Raw genomic sequence first — 24715 nt, forward strand, 5'->3', positions numbered from 1 at the left:
ATATGGACGTATCACGTATAAAACAGTAAGCTTTTACACAAGGGGCTAAACAAATTTCTGCGTGTGGGAGGGGCTATAGCCCCCTTATCCCCCACCATTATACGCCTATGATTATGGGATTTTAATGTTAATAATATTAAACACTTTTTTTTTCTTGTTTAACTGACAGCAAATGAGGCTCTATTTTAACAATGCTACTCCTCTGCTGCCTTCAATATTTACAAATTAATTTAAATAAACTCAATAATATAATATTCTAACATACAAACAAATAATATTAGACACTTAGTTATTCCAAGAATAAATTTGTATAATGAAAGGTCTGGTTTACCTAATTAGGTAATATATTTTACTTACCTGATACTTAACTGGTATACCTAGCAAGGATTATTATTTATTATTATACAATATATTAAGTTTTCAAAATAATTAATTATACCTATTGGGATTAGATATACATCTTTCTTTATTATTATATTATTGAAATGTCCAATATTAGTTCTCAACTTAGAGTAAAATATTTGATATCAACGACAAAATATATGTTGTTTACAATTTTTTTTTTTTTTAACTGCCTTGGAATAAATCATTACAAAGGTAATACGTCATTTTTTAACATTGTGCTATTCATTTATATGAATAACAAGGAAATGTAATATTATAAAATGAGTAAAATTTTAAAATTAGATACATTATAGGTATGAGTATTTTTTTAAACTTACCAGGTTTGCCTTCTATGACGAAACATATTGTTTTTAAATATTAATAATACTTTTTATCTTTTAAAAGTAAGTACCTACAAACAATTTTATTGTAATCATATAAAATTTTAAATGGACCCATTTTACTAGACTTTTAAAAGGGTCAACCAGAATGTATGTACCAAAAAATAATTAATAACACAATAAATAGATACATATAATATAAAAATAAGAATAATTCTATGCAAGAACCTATCACTAATGTCTAATTCAGGTTTATTCTAGTCTATTTCGTACATTTTTTACTAGTTATAGTTTACTTTAAATTCCAAGCTCAGACCAATCATTTAAATCATTATGGTTTATGCAAATTTGAAACCAAATCATGAATGTAGCCATAAAGGCTCCATATTTTTCAAAAAATATAGTTGCTGTTACAAGTAGGCAATAGCTTAAGCAAAATCAATTATTTGAAAGAATATTATCTAGACGTTGAAATAATTATACAAAGCTGTGATTACTTATTAGCTATATTGTATAAACTCTAAAGTACCTAGTAGCAAACTTTTTGTCGTTTAAAATTCTACTTTTTCTATTTTGTCAAATACGAAATTTGTCATTTCTTAAAAAAACAAAACCACGAAATGTATTAAAAATAAAAAAAAAGCATTATAATATAATTAAAATATATCAATGATATACATAAAAAAATTCAAACGATAGTTGATAAAAAAAAAAAAAATAAGCAATAGTACAATTTTTTTGCATGTTATAAGAACAATATAATATAGGTATAATATAAATGTTAATAATCTTACACTTCTAAAATTAAATAGGTAGAGGATAGTATAGGTAGTGATGTATTAATTAACCTCCTAATACAAAACATTCGAAAAAAAATCGTTGTATAAATAATTTAGTTGTACTGTTGTAGAAAAATAAAAAAATTAATACACATAAATTCACACTAAATATTAAACGTATTAAACGATTCTTTTTTTTTTTTTGAGATAAGTACTTATCCACATACGAGTATACGACCGTAGACATGACGTATACGAGACATATTCATTAATACTAATCACTAAGTAGCATGATAAATTAAATTTATGTGTAAGAGTTTGAAGTTTTGATTGAAACGGACGGCGCCATGCTTGCCCATCAAGACGCTTATTAATTGTGGGCTTCTACAATTAAAACTAATGTGATTTTTTTTCATTTCAATCAGATCTTCTAAAAGAATGTAAAATACCATAGTTATGCCGTATACTCATATTATACATCATTAATGTATAAATAATTGATAACAAAATTATATAGTTTATTAATAATTGTTGACAAAATAGATGTATTTATTTCGAAGTGAGTTTTTTCAAATTTGTTTTTAAAAATGTTTATATCTAATTTAGTGAATTGGGGAAAATCGATTAGAAAATTTAAAATACTTTTGTTAATGTCTTCGAAATTACTTGTAGGATTATTCACAATTAACTCTGAATCCGAAGATTCTACATCACATTTCCCGTTCCCGTATGTAATGCGCATATAATCTTGGAGACGACTAAAATCTGATGTAGAAAGATCGATGAGATACCAATAATCGAAAGATTGTATAGTGTGAATATTTTGTGTTACAGTACTCATCAGATTTCCGAGAGGTTTTTGAAACCCGTGTATTGTTCCGGATTTTAACCGTACAACCAACAGCGTTTGAATATTGCAGACAATATTATCGATGTCAATATTCATCGTCTGTTTTGGATTGTAAATACGATTCGAAAGCCGCTTCAATGATTGATATTTTTTCCAAAGTATTGAATATTTTGTTCTTACGTGATTTAGTTCTTGGTCCATTTCGCTCAATAACGATGATGTGTTCTTCATCAAACGATCAGTTGTAACTAATTTGTTTTTTAAAAATTCAATACTTACTAATTCTGATGTTTTTTGGGGTACCACGAGTGCCGACGTAGATGGTTTTTGATATCCATTTGCATTGAACTCCTGACTTGATAATACATCTGACGATACATATGATACATTTAAAGTATTTGTGGGTTCCTCAACCGATTCGATCTTGATAAATGGAATTGATTCAAGTGGAAGTGTTTCGACTAGGTCAATTTCTAAGATATTACGATTAGCGCTTTCTCCAAAAACTATACAAAATACTTTAATATAAAATTCACCGCTGATCAAGGCTATCATTTTCAGAAAAAGTATCGGGTGATAGTATGTACCGTTCCAAATCGTTTGGTACCCATCAATATTTTGTATTGGAGATTTTCCTAAACGTTCAGTCATGTAGTTGGAAATACTTTTGAATGATGTAAGTTTTTCAAAATCGATTATTTTGTTTTCGAAATTGCTTTTACTAAATTCCGTGACGTTAATCCAAATATTTTCACTTACAACTAAATTGAGTCCGGAATGTTCTATACGCCATAGCCCTAATTGAGTGTTGTGTTCCAACGTAATGAAAGACTGTTCGCAAAGTCTTAATAATCGATTAAATTGTAACTTACGATCGCAGGAAGCGTTAAAATATTTGATGATAAATGCAACAGAGTTGATGTAAAGATCCTCGGAATATATTATACACGCATATAAAAACACGATTGGATGATAATATGTACCTATTGCGTTTGGGTATGGTCCGTTATAAAATGTTTCTTGAATTTTTTCCCCATACGTTTTGGCAAATACTTTGGCGAAAAATTGAATCTTCTGTCCATGGTTTTCAGTGTTGAATGCTATCATATTTGCGGTATTAAAATATCCAGTACACTCGTGTATCGTTACTTCAAAGTTGTTAACAGCGATACGCACGAAATTTGAACAGGCATTCGAAGTTGAAAACATGACGGACACGAATCGATAAACGCTTCTTAAAAAATATTATTCCTATGGAATTTAAAATAAATCGTAATAATTTATATAGTAGATCACACCGAGTAACAATAAATCGGATGGACACATATACGCGGGTATAAATTGGACGTGATACTGCTGAATATTTTGTTGCTTACACAAATATCCTGTAAAAATTGTATGCTTCAAGAAAGTGGGGTAAAAGTATTAAGGGTCGTTAAAATGTCATTAGTGGTCCATCAAACACTAACCTTACCATGTTAGCATAATAGCATGTGGCTATTAAAATATTATTTGTTTTCGTGTTTTTTGTATTCACTTATGGTTTAAAATCGTCTACTTCGTTATATGCTAACGAAGCATGGCTGTTTACTTCATGTATATATAGTAAAATAACTAACATTAACATTTTATTATTAATTGATTATAATATATATTTAGAACTCCAACAATCTTTCCAAGCAAAATTTTAAAAAATCAACGTTTTAACTTTTAAAGGTACCTACATAATCAGGCACGCATTTAGAGAGAAAAGTATACTCTGTTGTCCGGGGCGGCATATTTATATATTGATATATATTCTTATTGAGTATTTTAATTGTATTAAAAACTAAATAAATTTATATTATATATTTTAATTATTAATATACCTACCTAAACCTAACTCTCTGTTAAAATCAAATATTACAGCTCAAAAATATATACCTAATGCTCTCATCAATAATTCGAAAAATAACATTAAATATTAATATTTTCAAAAAAATATTTAAAGTCAACTATGAATAAATAAAGGTTTAAAATTATTTACAGTTATATCAGAAATTACAAGTGCTTGGGTAAAACAACTTTTGAAGAAATGATCACTTTATTTTCAATTCTCTAATATAGGAGAAAGTTATAAAATATAAATTTACATTATTATTATAAAATTAAAAACAGTAAAAATAATACATTTTTGTATAGTTTACATTATTTTTATTTTTAAAATAATATATAGAAATAGAGGATATACTATTATACTATGACTACTTGATTATTTTAATATGATATTGAAAATTTACAATAGGAAAAAAAATTATTAAACCCTTGTAAAGAAATCTTTGTTAATATATTTTTTTTATTTTATACTTTTTCTATCGTGCGTAGTAAGCATTTAAACGAATTTTAGACCAAGGTAAATTCACAGAAGATACCTATTTGTATTTCATGGAGACACGAACAATCCGTGGCTTGCAAGACAGTGCAGAATCAGCTACTATTATAAGCTATAGGCTATAGCTAGTTTATTATAAAAGCTGTATTAAATAACGTACATTTCCCCAGCCCCACCCAAATCAAATTTTAAAATAGGATAAAGTAATTTGGAAATGTAGCAAAATCTTACACACTTTATTATAAACTGCCACAAGAAAATGACATCTTATTTATTATAATTTATAAGTACATTAAAACTAAATTTTATTTATTTAATAATAAAAATCATTTTTTTTGATAATAATTTATAATTGATTTGTTAATATTGTTATTACTGTTATTAGTCATTAATCTAGAATACGGATTTTGAAATTGAAAAAAAAAACTAAAAAAGTAAAAAAAAAGCAATATTCAAAATCCGTACTTATTGTCATTACTTATACATTATTATTAATACATATTAAATATTATGTATTATGATTTATACATTACACTATTTAAAATTATTTTAATCTTTACTGCCTATCATAGAGAAATATACTTCCTATTGAAACTGTAAGATAAGTGTATCAGCTTTAACTCTTAGTTAGTGATTAATTTTCCAGAATACATCTAAAAAAAGTAGTTATAATTAAAAACAATTGATTTTCTTTTCTGTCGGAAATTTAATCAATGTCAACGCACTATTTACTTTCTCTCTCTGATTCAAGCTCAACATACACAAAACATATTTACGCAGAATCATTTTTTTTTGTTTTTAAGTAATCTTAAAGCAAAATCACACATTAAAAAATATAGAGAATAATATTTTTGAGGGAATGACGTATCAATGTTATATTTTATTGTTATTTGACTTTATATTAGAGTTTCGACTTTCAATATCAATAAAAATATGTTGTAAGATGAGATAATTTTTAAGAGACAATATAAGACAAATTGATGTCATTCCCTAACAAATATTATTCTCAATTTTTTTTGTAATAGGTAATTTTATTCAAGATTACTTAGAAAAATAGAAAAAATTATTCTTCGTAAATACGTTTTGTCGATGTAGAGTGTGGGCCAGAGAGAGAAAGTAAATAGTTTGCGCTGACGTTCTCTTTAACATTTAATGTCTTACAGAAAATCGGATTCTAATAAAACGAACATCTTTATTTTCCACAACACTGGTTTTCAACTATTTTCTTAGCAGCATCAGTTTTAATTGACAGCCTAGGACTTCTTCTAAGAGATCCAAAACCATCCTCAAAAGCCTCACTTTGCTTCAATAAACAAAAACAATTATCAAATTAAATTCAAAGTAATAAAATACAAAACTATTTTAACTTACCACTTTTTTAAGTGCCATGTTTAAAATGTCTCCAGGTTGTAACATGGTTATTTCTTCTCCTGCAATTGTCTTCGTACGTTTTTGCGAAACTTTTGAAGCTGAAGTTTCTTCCACTTTTCTTTTAGGTGAACCTTCATCTTGTGCATCGGATTTTTTATTGGAAATTATAATTGTTCTATGTCGCAATACTCTTTGTTCATCAATTTGACTTTTAGGGCTTTCAGCACTTTCAGGGCTCTTGAAACTCTTATCTGGTACAGATGTTAATGAAATATAATTTTCCACTTCATCAGGTTTGTTGCTTTTTTCAACTTTCTTAGATTCAGAATCATTATTATCAAATACCAACCAATTATTGTTACGACCCATATTTACAATATCAGGCGAACAAATCTTATCAGAAAAAGAACTTTTATTAACCATTTGAGACGTAGATGCTTCATCATTTGGGGATACCGACCAACTATTGTTACGAACCATATTCACAATATTAGGCGAACAAATCTTATCAGATGAAGAACTTTTATTAATTATTTGAGACGTAGACGCTCCATCACTTGGGGATACCAACCAATTATTATTATGACCTGCATTACGCATATCAATTTTAATAAAAACAGGATTTTGATTTTTCATATTTTTTTTGTTAGATCCATTATTGATTTTGAACATTAAAACTGGACTTTTATTTTTGCGTTTTACAGATGAAGCAATAGTTAAAAATTTAAAATTTGGGGTTGAAACCTTTTTCTTTGGTGTTTTCTTTGGAGTCTCTAAAACTTCAACCTTAAATCCAGCAGGCACCAGAATAGGTGATTCATCGTCATTAATCCACTTAGCATTAGAGTCATCGTTTTTCATTTCCTCTGATACTGTCCATGATCTATTTAAATTTAAATTATCTCTTAATGTATTGACATTATCAAACTTGCTAACTTTCCACAAGAATGTTCCAATTTTTCCACGTTCTAATATTATTTCATCCATATTATTAAGTTTTTTAAGACGTTTATAAACATTAATTTTACGGCCATTTTTTTTAATCTTAGAATCAACAGTTTCAACATTTTTAACTTTTTCTTTTACCATTTTAGATAAATCTTTTTTCTTTTTTTGCTTTAATACTTGATTGTTTAGTTTCCAGTCTTCTGGCTTATAGGGTAGTGTACCATCTCCCAAACCATTGTAACATTTCATTAATTTAGTTATTAACAACAAACACTTTTTAATATATTCAATTTCAGTTACATATTTATTCAAAACCTTTGCTATGTCTTTAGGATTGAATTTGATTTGAGGAATTTCATCATTTACATTTCCAGCACCAGGATCTAATTGTTCGTCATTTATTCCATTCAAATTGTCATCTGATATGCCACCTTTAACCAATTTTATGTCATCATATGATTCGCCTGGTTTATTCATCTAACATAAAAATTAAAAATAATTAAATTATGAAACTATAATAATATAGACAGTAGACATCCATAGATAATATACTATAGGTTGATTTAAATTAACGATTTGACTAACTGTTTTATATTTTAATTAAAAAATTAAAAATGAGTAAACCAAACTATATATCTAGGATAATTTTTAAATTATTGGAACAGAATGTACCTTTTATTTATGTAAATATTATATGTAAAACTACAATCATTTTGAAATATTATAAATTAATAAATACAAGTACATAATTAGTTCAGTGTTGGGTAAGGTACTTTTTAATTAAACGAATTAGAAATAAATGTAATAGCTAATAAAGTTACTTTACTCATTACTCAAATAAAATTGTGATGAAATTACTTGACTTTCCAGATAGAAAAGGAACTAAATTATTTTCTCGTTACAAACATTAAAAAAAAAAAATTTAGCAATTATAATCCTGTAAAGCAATAATATAACTTACATTATCTATAGTAAAACTATATAGTTTGAAAATTTACAGTTAGTATAATACATAAGTCATAACAATATCAGTTAATTATAACTATTAAATAATAGTACTAATTAATAGTAAATGATTATTATATAGGGTAAGTATAACACACTCACAAAATAAACTAACCTATTAAATAAATAAATAAATAAATAAATAAAAACATTTTTACTATGTCATTATTAATTAGAATACAATATTGTTATTCATTTGTTTTTTAAATTAACTTGACACAATAAAGTATCTTCAAGCTTATATTACTCATACCGTATGAGTTATACGCGATCTTTATTTAAAAGAAATTTTTTCCATTTTCCGATTCATTTAAAATTGAAAAATATTTATCGTGATTCGGTCTAATATAAAACTTATTATTAACTTAATTAAATTATAATTTAGCCCTTTCTTCTAAATACCAAATGACTATAATAATTTATAACGCTGCATTTCTGCAATGAAAATATTTTGATTTATCATTTTACATTAAATACTTAGTACTAACTAAAAGAATAATGTTATATTCTAAAGTGAATTGTAAATACATTGATGATTAATATGCATTTTAAAATTGAACATTGTACAACCCTAAATTACTAAATTCTAGTAGAATTATGACTATTTCTTCATTGAACAAAACAATGTTGCTTTATGCGTTATTTGCAAGGAAAATGTTGCTGTTATGAAAGAATGTAATATTGGTAGACATCATAAAAGTAAGCACATATCTACATATAACGAGTTATCTGGTTAACTACGATCAGACAAGTTTGAAATATTAAAACAGAATTTACTAACTCAACAGTGCAACATACAACAAATTGAAACTTGAAATGATGAAGAATTCCCTACCAATTTTGCTGTTGGAGTTCTCGCCTACTTAAATGAGCAGTTCCAGACGTGGTTTAGAGATTTTGAAAGTGCAGAAGACCGTATTCAAATTTTTGAAAATCCTTTTGCCATAAAAATAGAAACTTTACCGACAGAGCTCCAGCTTGAAGTTATAGAACTCATATCAAACAATTTTAAGGAATCCAGTCTCCAATAATTTTACGCCATGTTGCCTGAGGAATCATTTCCAAATCTCAAAAAACATGCATGTGAAATGATGTCAATATTTAGGCCCAGTGTTGGGTAGTAACGTAACTAAATTAATGCGTTACTTTGCTTGTAAAGCGTAACATAATTTCATTAGAATTATTTCCAAGTAACGAAAATGTAATGGAAATTACTTTTGATAAGTAATTTCTATTGAATAATGCGTTACAGTTTCGAATTATTAAGTACCTACCTTTTGCGAATTTAAAAAAAAAAATATGTCTATAATGCGGGTATTATTATGTTTACCAATGTAGTATAGTAATATACTATATTATATATTTATTAAGAGGACGCCACACCCGAATGTATTGTCTTCGTCTTTCAAGAGCGTAACATGGCAAATTTTATGCTCAGCAGTTCCAATTTAGCTCCGTTAGTTGACCTCTTATAAGAATTAAAGGTAACATTATTATCTAGGTTTTCACAGAGGGTTTTTATTATTTTTCAATTTTGAAGCAACTTATGAGTATTTTTAAAACTGTGAATTACTTGTATATCTTAAAATACTCATAACTCGCTTTAAAATTGAAATATAATAAAAAGCCTCTGTGAAAACCTAGATAATAATGTTATCTTTAATTCTTATAAGAGGTCAATTTACTCTAAGTTGTAAACTAACGGAGCTAAATTGGAACTGCTGAGCATAAAATTTGTCATGTTACGCACTTAAAAGACGAAGACAACACATGCGGGTGTGGCGTCCTCTTAAAGCTCCTTATACAGCTGATCTCACAATTTTGAATTCAATGACATTAGTAAAGAATATTTTTATTAAATACAACACAGCTTTACTATCCAGTGCTACTGTAGAGCGATTATTTTGTGTTTCAGGGGACATTTGTACTAAAAAAAGGTTGCGTATGAGTGACAACTTTGAAGATACAATATTGTGTAAAGTTAATTTAAAACATAAATAAATATAAAATAATAATATTGTATTATATTGATTTTTTTTTCAAATTATATCTATTTACTATAGGTAATGTATTTCAAGTAACATTATTGCCAGGCACAATGATAATATTGTTAAAATATATTTAAAAATATTTATTTTTTTTTTGTAACGAAAAAGTTATGAGTTACTTTTCATCAATTTGAAAAGTAAAGTAATTTCATTACAATTTTATTAGAGTAACGAATAAAGTAACTTTATTACATTTCTCTCTAAGTAACGAGTAAAGTAACTTATTACTTTTTAAAAGTAATTTACCCAACACTGTAATTTAGCTCAACATACTTATGTGAGCAGACGTTTTCAAAAATGAAATACGTCAAATCTAAGAACAGAACTAACTTAAGTGACAAATATTTACAAGTTACGCTGTTAATTGGAACCAAGAAGTTTGGTGCAAACTATTAAGACATTTTAAAATCAAGCAGTTCCAAACGTCTCACTAAGTAACTTACTCATATCATAATAAAACAAATTTTGAATTATAAAATAAAAAAAAATATATAAATAAACATACATTTTTTTAAATAAATCTAATAAATTCTTATTTATTTCTCAATTTCATAATCTATCTATTCCTCCAAAAATTTTGGGATTTTGGACTGCAATGCCAAAGCGTATATCAAATTTGGCCCGTCATAAAAAAAGGTGGGAGATCCCTAGTATAGAGTAAAGAAATTACTTATCAAAAGTAATTTATATCACATTTTCGTTTTTTGAAAATAATTGTATTGAAATTACATAAAAAGTAACTTTGTTACAGTAAAGTGTTACTACCCAACACTGTTAATTATGTATATATTATATATAATTAGCATTATTATTTAAAACAATAATTTGTTTTATAATATCTATGTCAGCAGTTTCAAAACTGTGCATCGCGGTCTACACCCCATAATAAATAATTCATAATGTAAAGAATTTTTTTTCAAAAATTTGTTATTGATAAGTATTTTTTGTCCTGTTTTTCATGGTATTCACAGCAAGACTATATTTGGTCCAAAAAAAGGCACCGTGGAAAAAAAATTCTGGGAACCCCAAATATATGTATTTAATAAACTATTTTTAGCTATTTTAAGTAGTGATAAATATTGATGTTATAAAAGTATGATAAAATGTATTATTATAATTTAATCAAAAACAATTTTTTTTTTTAATTTTACTGATTTATACATTTTATTTTTAAATCATTATAGATTAATAAGATATTTTAATTGTTTTGTTCAGCTTTGTAAATATATTAATTTTTATAAATGTCAGTATGGGTTATATCACTAATAAAAAATGTAGTAAAATAAAAATAGTTAATGATACTCACTTCATGCTGAGCTTGAAACTTAGTTTCTACCATTTTTAAATCAGGAAATTGAGATAGAAGATGTTTTGGTACATTTTGGTTAACTTCTTTGATTAACATAAAATCATTGACCTCAGAAATGAAATGTAGGAATGAATTTAAAATAATGACCAATGCATCAAAAGGCACTTTTCTTCTACATACCTAAAAAAAATATATGTATAGCAAAATTTTAATAATTAAGTACATAAAAAACCAAACAAATACATACTCTAGCAAGTTCTTCTAAAAAAATTTCTTGTAAACGAGTTCTTAGACTAAGCGTGAATGACTTGAGGGTTCTATACAGAGCTTCATTAAATAAATTAATATATTCCAAGTTCCAATCACAATTGACTAAGGTAAATAGTAATTGTCTCATACAACGCCTCACCAACATCATAAATTTATCAATACGATGCTCACTTATTGACATCCAATCATTTTTGATGGTAAGAAAAAATGCATCCATAAAAAATATTTTACCCTGATAAGAAGTACAACTATGGATAAGTTTACTTATTTTTTCAAAAGCATTTTCCTGAAAAATGTATTTCAAAACTGTATTGAAGTATGATACATACATAGTATTATAAAATTTATAAGTATGTATAATAAACATGTCTGTACCGCAGAAGTCAACTAACGCAAGTCACAAAAAGTAGATTTTTCAGGAGAGGCAAAACAAAGTTTTTAACATGGATTTTTGGTAAAATTGTTTTTCTGTGTCTTTATTTTTGAACATATTTCATCAAAATTTTTTTATAAATACTAATACAATATATTTACTTTTATTGAAATATATTTATAACATTATATATAACATTTTATAATACTTTTTTTAAATTCAATTGTTAACATTATAAACTAAAATCACTTTTCCTCTGATTAAAATATAATTATTTCATAACAATATAATATAATTAAATAACATAAGAACAGAACACAACTAAATCAAAATTAAAATTTATTTTATAATACTTCAATATAAATAGGAAACTTTTTTTTATAAAATAACATTTAACTTTTATTGAAATATTTTAAAACATTTTAAAATACTTTTTTTTTTTAATTCAATTGTTAACTATATAAACTAAAATCACTTTTGCTCTGATTAAAATATAATTATTTCATAACAATATAATAATAATACATAATATAATTAAATAACATAAGAACACAACTAAAACAAAATTAAAATTTATATTATAATACTTTAACATAAATAGGAAACTTTTTTTTATAAAATAACATAGTAATGATTAATGACTATTTAGTTCTTATTATTATAATAACTGACTAGTTTTATTCTGGATAATCAGCAATTTTATCATCATATTTCATGTTTGTATAAAAGTCATGAAATATTCTTGGCACCCATTTAAGAGCTGTTTGTAAATCTTTGTATTTTAATTTACTTATAGGCTTAGGCTCACTTGTTACTTGTGGTAAATGTTCTGGCCAAACTGAACTTCTAGTTGTTCTGTTTAATGACACAGTTTTAAATTCTTTTTCAGCGAAGTCTGTTTTAAACATTAATATTTTTGTATCTCTCATCTTCCTAAAACAATAAAAAATTACTATTACTATTACTAATTTCATATCATAACAATATTTATTATTTATTCTGATATAATAAATATTATTATGATATGAAATTAGTATTAGTAATATTAATTTTTTTATTGTTTTAGGTAGATGAAAGACAAAGATTCTTTATTACTAAACATGGTTTCTTACTGTTATACTGTATACTGGTAAATTAGTAAATTACTGAGAGTAAGAACATCATCACCATTATTGATATTATTTGTTGTATGTACCATGCTAACAGTAGTTGGTATTGAGCAGTCATACATAATATGTGTGTCTTTAAATACCTATAATTAATATTACAATAATTCATATAATATTATAAAAATAATTAATAAGAGCCTTTTTTGATAATAAACACTATTCATGAAATTAATATTTATACTTACATCATGAACACCTTTTTCATTTGTAGCTAGTTTAAAAATGCATTGCATTCTTAAACGTAAAATATACAATATTATACTATAAAATAGCTAATAAAATATAATTTATAACAAATTTATGCTTAATCATCTAACAAAATAAACGATAATGACGTTTATAATCAATAATTTATATTAAAAAATATAAATATGATAAAAATATTACATTTGGCGGGTTGATTACTGATTGATAAATGGACTTACGATAAGAAAAACATGTGATGTTAGCAGTGTGCCATTCTTATCAGTGCTAGAGGTAAAGTATCGTAAAGGGACTTACGTTTGTATACTCCAACACTATTATTTCGTCCTACTATTTTGACCCAGAAGTAAACTATCATGCTGGACTTACGTTTCAATGCTTCTATCATAGTTTAGGACTTAAGTTAGTATACTTCTAGGTAACTTTGCATTTATTGTACATAGGACTTACGTTTTAATACCTTTAAAAATATCATAAATCGCACATTCTGATTATATAACTAACTCAAAATGTCAAAAAATGGACTTGCGTTAGTTGACTTCTGCGGTACAGATGTATAGGTGATAAAATATTTGCATCACTAATTTAAAAAGTGTCCACTATTTTGACGATGCTATACAAATACACTAGATATAAGCATCTTAAAATATTTTTCTATAAATATAAAACGTTTTTCTACAAAATAGGTAATAGAATTTTAAATTTAAATTACTAATTAATGAAGCTTAAAAATAAAAAAATCATGAATAATTCCTAAATATTCTGAAATCTTAAGTATTTAATATGGCATTTTATGTCAAATTGATAGATGTATACATATGTTTAATTAAGAAAAACAAAATATTATTTACTTGAGGTGGTACTTGTAGTGATTTATCAGACATCCACATATAGTAAAACAATCTTTTCCATATAATCAAATAATCATTCGATTGAAATGCTAAAAAAAAACATAAGTAATAATTAATAGGTATTGAATATCAACTGTAAAATCAACAATACACAGCTTCAACTCTGGCTATTGATCTAAAATTAGGATAGTAGAATGCAGTGGCATAGCCAAGAAATTTTTATGGGTGGTTCAACAAGTCAATATTTAAAAAAATGTTAAAATGTTAAAGCAAAACTGTATTTCATATAAAAGTTAATTTGTCATCTTAGATTCATGGGGGAGGGATTTTGGACCCCCCCCCTCCACTGGATACACCACTGGTAGGCAGGCCCTAGTGAGTACTTACTCTTGGTGACGTGGCAAAGAAGTAAACCGAGAGGCTAAGTTTAAGTTACTTAATAGGCGGTGACCGGTAAATGGGTAATGCCTAATAGGTGATAATTTAATAATATAAGTAGGGTTTGGAAGTTATAAGAGCTAAACCTGTAAAATTATAAAGTATGCATGAAAAAAATTGAAATACACAAACAATTTTTTATGAATATTCATACCATTAATCTAAGTTCATTATTCAAAAACATATAATATTGTTATTAATTAATTAATTATTATTTATTAATATACAAAAAATATTAAGTTATTGAAAACTAAAATATGGCACGTAGCTGGTTTGTATTTGACATTTAAGTGAATTGTAAAATAGTTTAATAATAGAAGGTAAAAAATAACAATAAATAACTATGGTTTAAGAAAGAAAAAAAATCAATCTTTTTCGAAAATAATAAATTTGCATAATATGTGTATGAAAATTAAGAAATAAGCACTGTTTCTTTAAAATTGATGAAATATGCAAAATATGCATTTTTAACTATACTTTTTTTAACTCGACATAATACAAATCGAATTTAGTTTTCAATCTGCTATAAATTGAGATAATGAAACTACTAAAACTTTCAAGCCCTAATTATGGCTTACATGATGTATTGGAGTTATAAAAATAAAAAATAAATATTAAACTAATCAAAAACATACTGTTCTTACGCCTTTAATGTAAAATACTAAGACCTGATATTTTATATCTGACTTGTTTAATGTAGGTGTTTAGGATAATCGTTATACATTTTTGAATTAAGAATAGTTATAGCAAGAACTAGTCCCATGACTATCTATTTTTTTTTTATAGAAATTACTTAGTATTTAATAGTTTTCAAAAGGTAATATAAACATTTATTTTTTAAAGTTTATTGGTGTTTAAACCAGAATTTCATTCAGTATTTATCATCTCGTTTTAAAATTGATTAACACTTTAATGATAATATACACTACCAATTCTTTTGCGACACTTAAATATTTATCAAAAATGTCGATATTCAATAAACATTTCATTAGTAGGTCAAATTACTTAATACCATTAGAGGTATGAAATATCTTATAGGTATATAATAAATATTGAAATAAAATGATTAAAATGTAAATGTAACGAACCATCAATAGTGTCTCCAGAATGTTTCATAAACAGTTCTTTAATTCTTTTGACACCAAAACTTCTAATTTTAGGATTATTTGATGCCAATAATTTCGTGAATTCAATCGCTTTTGCCACAAAATCCTCTTTGTCTTCTGATGTTTCAGAAGCCATTTCTCGTTCAAAAAGATTTGTTTGAATTACTAAAAAACAAAAAGGGGATCACTGAATGAAGTCTACAATAGTTTTTAACACTTATAAGTCAATAGTTCAAATTATAAAATAGTAAAAACTTAAAAGTTACAACACGTGTGTTACATGCTTGCATGAATAAAATATGAATTATGAAGTCTAGAAACGTAATAGTCGTAATACGTATTCCGTGGATACTGGATCTAACCTTAAAAGTAAAGACGGGTTTACAACGTCACAACTAATCATGTAGTGCAGTGTTTCTCAAACTGGGGGTCGCATACTTATTATTTAGAATTGCGTATGATTTACATATTTAAAACACAAAAAATATATTAAAATTAATACTGTACTGGCATACAAGTATATAAAAAAATACATGTAGGGGGCTCGTTAAAAAATTGCAATTCAAAAAGAGGGTAATCACAGTAAAAAAGTTGAGAAACCCTGGTGTAGTGTACCGGCGATTACCACAAATCACAATATCCTGGAATAATATTAAGGCTGTGATAATATGGTTACAGGTTGTTAAACAACCCAACATTTTATAATATAAAGTTTTTTAAATTATTACCGGTCACGTCGAGTATAGCGACTTTATGGAGCAGACGCTGATAGTGTGGCCATACCACGATTTAAGATAGTACTATAGATAGATACTATCTTAAATCGTGGGCCATACTGATAAGGTATACTGATAGCCGCCATTAGTTTCCTAAATTTCTTAGTGGGCCATAAGATACTCATTAAACATTAAACGATTAAACTCATTAAAGGAGTAGTCTACACTACTACAGTAGTTAGTAACTATACATTTGAATAAAAGTCATCTTAATACTGTTTTTATTATTCTATTTTGTTTAGATGACAATGGTCATAAAAACATTAGAATTTGAAATGAGAACTTGTATCATTGTCCTAAATTAAATCAGGACAAAAGAGTAAAATATGTTAAATGAAAAATCAATAATTCAGAATAAATGATAAATTAATGCATTTATAACTAGATTGATACTTGAAATCATTTATGTAATTAATAATGCTCCTGTGTAAAAATATTTTTTTCTTAATATAATATCAAACAATACCGTTAAGTATCTCTCAATTATTTTTTATAATAGTCAAATTATTATTTAAATAATAAATTCAATTATTTTTAGATTTAACATTTAAGATAGATACAAAGTGTTTAAAATTATTTAATTTACCTCATTAAGTAGAGCTTGTGGCGAGGTAAATGAGTTGTTAGAATACAAACCTATATTATAATTTTAAATTAAAAAATTATTAGGATAATTTTGTAAACTCCCAATCAATACTTGAATTAGATCCAACAAAATTTAAACAATTTTTACATAATTTAGACTTTTTTTTAATACTATGTATTATATAGCCACAAATAATATAAAATATTGTCCATATATATTGTCAATATTTGTCCATTTATCTTTTTTTATTTTGGCCATCCAAAGCTTATTCCTAATAGGGTCTCTAGATAAATGTTTCATTAAATACCCTTTTTTGTCGGAGTTTTAACACCCGATGGCTACACAACAAGGGATGATGATGTAAAACAGTAAAAATAATTTTTAAAGAAATACACTGCAAACTGCCATGAACAGTGAAAAACATTTGTTCTTTTATGTAAATATTTTAAGGTTAACCAAATAATAAGCAACAAAACAACAATTAGGAGTAAACATGGTAAATCCGAAATTAATATTTATCTATATATTAACTTAAAACTAAAACTAAAAATAATTTTATTTTATACCCGCTACTTATAAATACTACTTTAAATATTTTAAGTGTTGTTATCATAGGAAACTAATGGCGGCGAAATCTCTAAACCAATCAAAAACATTCTCGTACATGGCCACACTATCTCTATAAAGTCACTATACCACGGTCCACGGACTAAGATATACAGGACTGGTGACGACAAGGTTGGAGGGTGTGGGGGTTGACTACGAAATGTAGTTCAACAGGTGGTGTTCGGGGAGATATTTTCTTTTAGCATTACTAGGGCCGACTTAGTGGATACTTTTGGAACTATATGACATTATCACCATGATCTGATTTCATAAGTATCCACTAAGACGGTGCTAGTAATGCTAAAAGAAAAATATCCCCCCCGAACTCCGCCTGTTGTAATACATTTCGTAACCACAATATTCTTCTGGTGTCCAGTCCTGTATAATATCTTAGTCCGTGTAGTCCTTTATCTATGGTGTAGTCACTTGATTTCAAACTTGATTGAACATTTTACTACATACAGCCATTACTACTATTATTATTTTTATTAATTAAGGCATTTCTAGCATTAAAGCACTACTGCCTACTGGGAGTGCTTTATGACCTATGACGGTCGATAAATATTAATAAACACTATTGTGCATCAACGCCAAAGCCATAAAACCATAGAAAATTTAAAATACCTTTGATTTAAGGAGTAAAATTCAAAATGTTATATTGTATTAATGATGATTTACATGTTCTAAATTTTTTGGATGCATGAATTTAAATACAATTATTAATATTATTAAATATTGTCATTTTAATATTTCTTTCTACAAAAAAATATATGAGCTACTTTCACTAAATTATCATCATACGTACCTAACGCATTCACAGTATTACAATAGTCACGTGGCTTAGCCTTCTTTGAGCCATCTCAAGTCCTTCTTAAGATATGTGCCTGCATAATTTTAACACTACACATTTTAAAATATAGCCAATCTTTATTATAATAACCTATATCTATAATTTAGAAGCTAACACATTTGCCATAAACATAATCCAAAACTCAAAGAATCTATTAGAATAATTTTTACCTTAATCGGTCAAGTGGTTCAAAAGTTCTAAATTAATAACACAATAACTCAACTATGTATATATAACGGAACCACGATAACTCAAATCTCCATTAGTCGAATTTACAAAAACTCAAATTTATTTTTCACCCCCAACAGATCTGAGTTATCAAGATTCCATTGAGACATTAAATATGTATTTTATTTTATGTAAGGTCGATATTATTTAAATTTACAGTTTTTGAAAGGGAAAACTAGTTGATGAATTTGGCATTTTATTTCATTGATTATTATTTAAGTTATAAGTAACAATAACTGTAATTATTGAAGAAAAATGCATGAAATAACACATATTATTAGAAGTTATGTTTGTAATAATACATTTAAATTTAAAAACTTCATTCATATATTTACATTACTAATTTTTCAAACATATTTTGTAGTTATCGAAGAAGTAAATGAACAAACAAATTTGATAAAGTTTGATTATTCATTACACAGTAAAATATTAATCAAATACATATTAGGTATGTGTTATGTTAAACAAAAATATTTGCTTGCAAATTAAAAAATGAGAATATAGCTTAAAAAAAGAAAACACATAAAAAATTAAAAAATTAAATATGGTTATAAGTTATCTCCATAGTAAAGAGACATCGTCTTCACTTGTTCAGCCTTCGTAATATTGTTTTCATAATATTAGTGAATATTTTTTTCCCATTTTTCCAAGATTCTTTTATTTTTTTTGATTTAATGTTTGAAATTTATAAAGTTCATTAAAATTTTTAATTTTATATAAATTTCAGATTTCAACACTAATATTTTATCCATAAAGTTATAAACAGCTTATCCCCCGATAAATGAACAACAGTATTTAAAATATATGTAATCAAACTCGTTTGAGGATAAATCGTTATCGTTACGCTATTTCGTAAAAATTTAAAATTCAAACGCACTTAAATTTTTTTCTTTAATGATGCTTCGAGTTTTCTCTATAGCTACTTGAAAGAAAACTTATGGAAAACTTAGTGTTGTATTTTTAATCCTTAGTTATAAACGCAAAAATTTTTATGAATTTTGAACTACAAAATAATTTGCAAATATTATCACGGGTTTGACGAATTATTGTCAATATTTTAACTTCAAATACTAATAAAAAAAACTTGTGCCTATGTATTCTTATAATTTTTTAATCACTATGAAAATAACTTATGAGGAATTTTAAAGTATTTTAATAGGGCCAAAAAAATTGTATGGACACTTCAAAAACAATTTTCAGAAAAATTGAACATTTCAGTTATTGTCTATAAATATCTCAAAAAAAGTCAAAATATTTTGAAAATTAAAATATCATGTAAAGAAAATGCCAATCTAAATAACTGGTAAAATTTTCAAGTATCTACGACTTATACTTTTTGAATAATAACAAATGTTTAAACTCGTTTGAGGATAAATCTTTATCGTTACACTATTTCGTATAAATTTAAAATTCAAACGCACTTAAAATTTTTCCTATAATTATGCTTCAAGTTTTCTCTATAGCTACTTGAAAGAAAACTTATGGAAAACTTAGTGTCGTATTTTTAATCCTTAGTTATAAACAATATAAACACAAACAATTTTATGATTTTTCAACTTCAAAATTACTTACAGATTTTCGAGTTTTCGACAGATTTCGTAAAAATTTGAACTATAAACGCTTATAAAAAAAAATTGTGACTAAATATTTTTAATTTTTTTTAGCTACAATAAAAACAACTCATAAGGAACCTTGTATTAAATTTTCAAGTTTTTTTTCTCATCTAAAATTTTTTTACCGACACTTCAATAAAAATTGAAAATTTCAGTGGTCTATAAATAACTCAAAAAAAGTCAAACATTTTTGAAAATTAAACTGTATATATATATATATATATATATATATATATATATATATCACTAACATAAACATTTTGTGAAAATTTCAAGTATTTATAGTGATTAGTTTTTGAATTACAACCATATAAAAAAATCGATTTGGTCGAAATTTGAGTAAAAATTCCCGTTTTTCTGTCATTTTTTTTTTTGTTTTTCTCGATTTTTTTGAAAACTGTAGGAAAATGTTAACTTTTGACCTGTATAATGCACCAAGGATATTCATTATTCACTTTTACATCGGAAAACTACTCTCAAAGTTTGAAATTGAAGCATTATTTCGACTAGTTATGTACAAAGACACAAAAATAAAACACACACACATCAATGTAAAATCAATACATTCATCGCTTCGGTCAGAATCTAAAATTAGATCTATGGTAAATTCCACCCGGAAAAATATACGCGTACAAAAATGAATTTGTAATTTCCGTCCGGTAAATAAATATTTTTTAATTACCTAAGCGTTTCGTGACTGTACGACGCGTTGACGCGACCGCGTACAATTCGCTATCTGTCTAGGATATATTATAGATTATTAAAAATTTTCAAATCAAAAATTTAAAAAGAAAATTTTTTATGAATTTCTAGTTTGAAATAATTTGCGCATTTTCGTGATTTTCGTGATTTTTACATGGTGTCAAAATTAAAACTTTGAATGCTTGTAAAAAAAAAAATTTTGACCATGAATTTATTTTATTTTTCTACTGCTATTGTTACAATGTGTTAGAAGCATTGTATTAAATTTTCAAGCTTTTCTACCGAATAAATAATTTTTTATCGATATTTTTCAGAAAACAATGAATATTTATAAAACATCGTTTAATGATCAACATATATTTTAAAAATAATTAGAAAATATTTTTTGGCCGAAAAAAATAGTCTTCAAAATATTTTTGTTTCGTTTTCAAAATATCTTTTGAAATATTTTTAAAATATTTGCATAATTAAATTTTTAAAATATATTGTTAACGATATTTTCAAAATATATGATAATATTTTGTATTCATTTTAAAGATGACTTCTAAAAATGCAATTATTAATTTCACCTTTATTATGGTGCATAATATTATATTTAAAAAAAAAGGATTTGGGCTGTTTTTGAAACCTTGAAGGCGTCAGGGGCAGATTTAGGGGGGGACAAACCGGGGCACTTGCCCCAAAGTTTTGGATGGGGAGCGCCAAATTGTGGGCATAACTAAGGGAGAGGGCTCTATAATTTTATACTTTGTCCCGGGTAAAAAATATACAAGATCCGGCACTGGAAGGCGTCAATGTAAAACCATAACAGGAGTTAATTTTTTGCTGTAATTTACATAACAATAACAATTTTGAATACAAATAAGTTAGGAATAATAATTAACAGTTAGAACTATAATAAAAACTTTAAATTTTAGTATAGCAAGTAATTAGCAATTTTACTTTTATAATTTATATACTATAGTACCTATATAGTTTATATCAGCTTAGCTGATGACAATATCCTCTTATTAAATAAACCAAAACTTAAATATATAATATAATAAAATATTATTAATAATAATAATATAATAATAACATATAATAGTAATATAATAGTAATAATATATATACATGAACAATAATAATATTAAAAAGGGTTTTTTTGTTTTTGTTTCTTTTCTTCTCGGAACTTAGCATTTGCCATGAAAAACTTCATGGGTTTTAATACCTCTTGGTCCATGCAGTTTCGATGTTTTTGTACACTTCTTATAGTTTCTAAAATATTAAGTACATTTTATTTTATTAAAGTAGGCAGTTTATATAACCTAATATTATAAACAGTATTTAGTATACTAAAAATATCTTACCATATATGATGGAACAGGAATGTAGAGTAGCAAACACCATTTTATGCTTCTGTCCTGCATAAGAAAACTTTGATAGCAAATTATTGTGAAACATCTTTGACATTATTTGGCGTGTCATATCTGAGACACTATCACGTGATAGTCTACTTAAGTAATGTACCTGCAAAATAAATTATTAAATTTATGTAATAAATATTGAAGATATAATATATTGATAGGTTTATTTTTAACTGAATTATAATTACTATTTTTTGTCGAAAATCATTGTCCACTATTTTTTCTTCAAAAATGTTTAGTTCTTCAAGATTTATTAAAGGAAATTTGTAAATACTTTCATCAACAGGACAATAATTATTTTTTGTAGATGAACTATTTTGGTTTTTTTGCAGGTCACCTAAAACATTATGTAGCCGGTCAATTTTAGTTGTAATATTTTTTACATCATATTTAATATTTGTCACAGAACGAGTCAAGCTTTTTAAAATATTAAGCATTTCTGAAAAAAAGAAAATGCTTTTATTACAAATTTAATAGATATGGTTTATTCAATATATTATTACCAGCTTGGACTTTTGAGCTATTTGAAATTGATACAGATGATGACGGTGTACTAAAATGAGTTGGTGTATTGTCCAAATGTTTATCTTCAACATTAAACTTTTCTAGGCAATCACTTTTTAAATCAACATTTATATTATCCATGCCATCTGCTATTAAAATAATATATATATATATATATATATATATATATATTAAAAAATATATATATTAAAATTGTAACTATAACACTAAGCAAATACCTACAATACGTATTGATGTTATAGTTAATCAATTTAAATTAAATCATGTATACTGATTATTTAGATAGTAAATATTAATAAATAATAAAATCTACCTAGTTATCATAATAATAAAAATAATATTTTACTGTAATGGATTGAATTATTATCAATATTAATGTTGTCATGATAAATGTCTGTATTGATTTGTGTAGATTTGGAAGGAATTAAAGTTGACCCAAAATCCAACTTTCTTTTTATAATTTTATTGGAATTTGGTATGTCAATATCGTCCACATCCCATTTTCCAGATGGTGAGATTAAGATAGCACTTGTAGATACTAAAGGCTTATTTTTTGAAATTAATGAACCTATTAAAATAAAATATATACATAATAAGAAATAGGTATATTTTAAAAATTTAAATAGCTACGTTATCTTTATTATTAGTTTATACAATATTTACTTCTAAGAGGTAAATAAGATTCAGTAGATGATCTTTTGTTATCTTCAGATATATTTATACTGGTTTTGTTTTGGAAATATTTTAATGGAGACTTTTTTTTGCCTGTTAACAAAATATTAGAATGATTGTATATTTTAAAACATAATTATATTAAATTAACAAAATCTAATTTATTGCTTACTTTTAATGTTTGAAATTAACATAGTATCAGAATCTGAACCAGTATCTTCATCAATATCTGAAATGATTATTAATATAGTATCATTAAAAAAAAAAAATGCAGCCATTTTATTTACTATGTTACCTGTTTCAATAAACTTGGGTGGGCTTAGAATTTTATCTTGAATTGTTTTAAAATGTTTTTTAGGTTTTTTTTTTTAAAGAAAAAGAATCACCATCGTTTATATAATCATCATCAATTTTTTTACATCGAATATTCCTTGTTTCTTTATCTTCTTCAATTGAAGATAAGTCTGATGTAAAAGTTGCTACTTCAGCTTTAGCTTTGGCTTTTTTTAAACTTGCTAAAAGTTTTTTTAATAAAACAAAAAATATTTTTTTATTACGATTTTTGGTAATACTTATTATAGTAGATATTAAAATAACTAACAATAATATGAATAGTTTATTAGTAATAATTGTATAGGTAATAATTGTTATTAATGAAATATGTGTACTTACAAATAGATTTAGCTAAGATACGAATTTGAAACCCGGTGTATTCAAGAGTATTAGGTTGTTTTTTTTTCTCAATTTGCCTGATTGGATCTAAATGCCTTTTAGGCCAAGCACGTGTTTTTCCATCACTTGACAACCAGTGTGATGGAACAGCTTCTACTGAGTTTTCTTTTATGAATTAAACAATGTGATAGGTCATATTTACAATATGTCTCACACTAACCACAATATATAATATACTTATAATATACAGGTATGATTCTGT

The 24715-nt window shown here is 25.6% G+C and overlaps 2 protein-coding genes and 2 long non-coding RNA genes across 6 annotated transcripts; all 4 read right to left on the minus strand.

Annotated features, from left to right (window-relative positions):
• Window positions 1-4853: 4853 nt before the first annotated feature.
• On the minus strand, window positions 4854-16142 carry LOC107168446 (ribosomal RNA processing protein 1 homolog). The gene is made up of 7 exons (XM_015517857.2): window positions 15800-16142; window positions 14274-14362; window positions 11654-11962; window positions 11404-11586; window positions 6097-7521; window positions 5887-6028; window positions 4854-5378 (listed from the first exon to the last, which is right to left on the minus strand). Exons 1-6 carry the CDS (start codon window positions 15951-15953, stop codon window positions 5918-5920), a joined length of 2271 nt encoding a protein of 756 aa, XP_015373343.2. The 5' UTR covers window positions 15954-16142; the 3' UTR covers window positions 4854-5378; window positions 5887-5917.
• Window positions 12536-13960, minus strand: LOC149060915 (uncharacterized). Of its 3 annotated transcripts, none has more exons than XR_016189512.1 (3): window positions 13404-13960; window positions 13162-13301; window positions 12536-12904 (listed from the first exon to the last, which is right to left on the minus strand). It is a non-coding gene; the product is annotated as an uncharacterized LOC149060915 (long non-coding RNA). The 3 variants fall into 3 exon arrangements; XR_016189511.1 differs by having other exon boundaries at window positions 12536-12944; XR_016189510.1 differs by having other exon boundaries at window positions 12536-12982.
• A 6133-nt stretch (window positions 16143-22275) lies between the features above and the next one.
• LOC149060916 (uncharacterized) lies at window positions 22276-23611 on the minus strand. The gene is made up of 5 exons (XM_089216619.1): window positions 23456-23611; window positions 23088-23237; window positions 22773-23023; window positions 22528-22687; window positions 22276-22435 (listed from the first exon to the last, which is right to left on the minus strand). Exons 2-5 carry the CDS (start codon window positions 23227-23229, stop codon window positions 22308-22310), a joined length of 681 nt encoding a protein of 226 aa, XP_089072745.1. The 5' UTR covers window positions 23230-23237; window positions 23456-23611; the 3' UTR covers window positions 22276-22307.
• Window positions 23612-23770: 159 nt separating this feature from the next.
• Window positions 23771-24698, minus strand: LOC149060917 (uncharacterized). Its single transcript, XR_016190253.1, has 4 exons — window positions 24454-24698; window positions 24077-24296; window positions 23954-24010; window positions 23771-23874 (listed from the first exon to the last, which is right to left on the minus strand). It is a non-coding gene; the product is annotated as an uncharacterized LOC149060917 (long non-coding RNA).
• Window positions 24699-24715: the final 17 nt, after the last annotated feature.

Source organism: Diuraphis noxia, unplaced genomic scaffold, assembly GCF_037042655.1.
Source record: "Diuraphis noxia isolate RWA-SAM2 unplaced genomic scaffold, SU_Dnox_SAM2 contig0001, whole genome shotgun sequence".
NCBI lineage: Eukaryota > Metazoa > Arthropoda > Insecta > Hemiptera > Aphididae > Diuraphis > Diuraphis noxia.

Coding starts and splice junctions, on each gene's coding strand:
- LOC107168446 (XM_015517857.2), bottom strand. CDS start 15,953: ATGGCTTCTGAAACATCAGAAGACAAAGAGGATTTTGTGGCAAAAGCG. Junction 11,963..14,273: donor CACTACAAGTACCACCTCAA/GTAAATAATATT, acceptor TACATTTTTCAG/GAAAATGCTTTTGAAAAAAT. Junction 11,587..11,653: donor TTTTAGAAGAACTTGCTAGA/GTATGTATTTGT, acceptor TATTTTTTTTAG/GTATGTAGAAGAAAAGTGCC.
- LOC149060916 (XM_089216619.1), bottom strand. CDS start 23,229: ATGGATAATATAAATGTTGATTTAAAAAGTGATTGCCTAGAAAAGTTT. Junction 23,024..23,087: donor TAGCTCAAAAGTCCAAGCTG/GTAATAATATAT, acceptor TCTTTTTTTCAG/AAATGCTTAATATTTTAAAA. Junction 22,436..22,527: donor TTCCTGTTCCATCATATATG/GTAAGATATTTT, acceptor TTAATATTTTAG/AAACTATAAGAAGTGTACAA.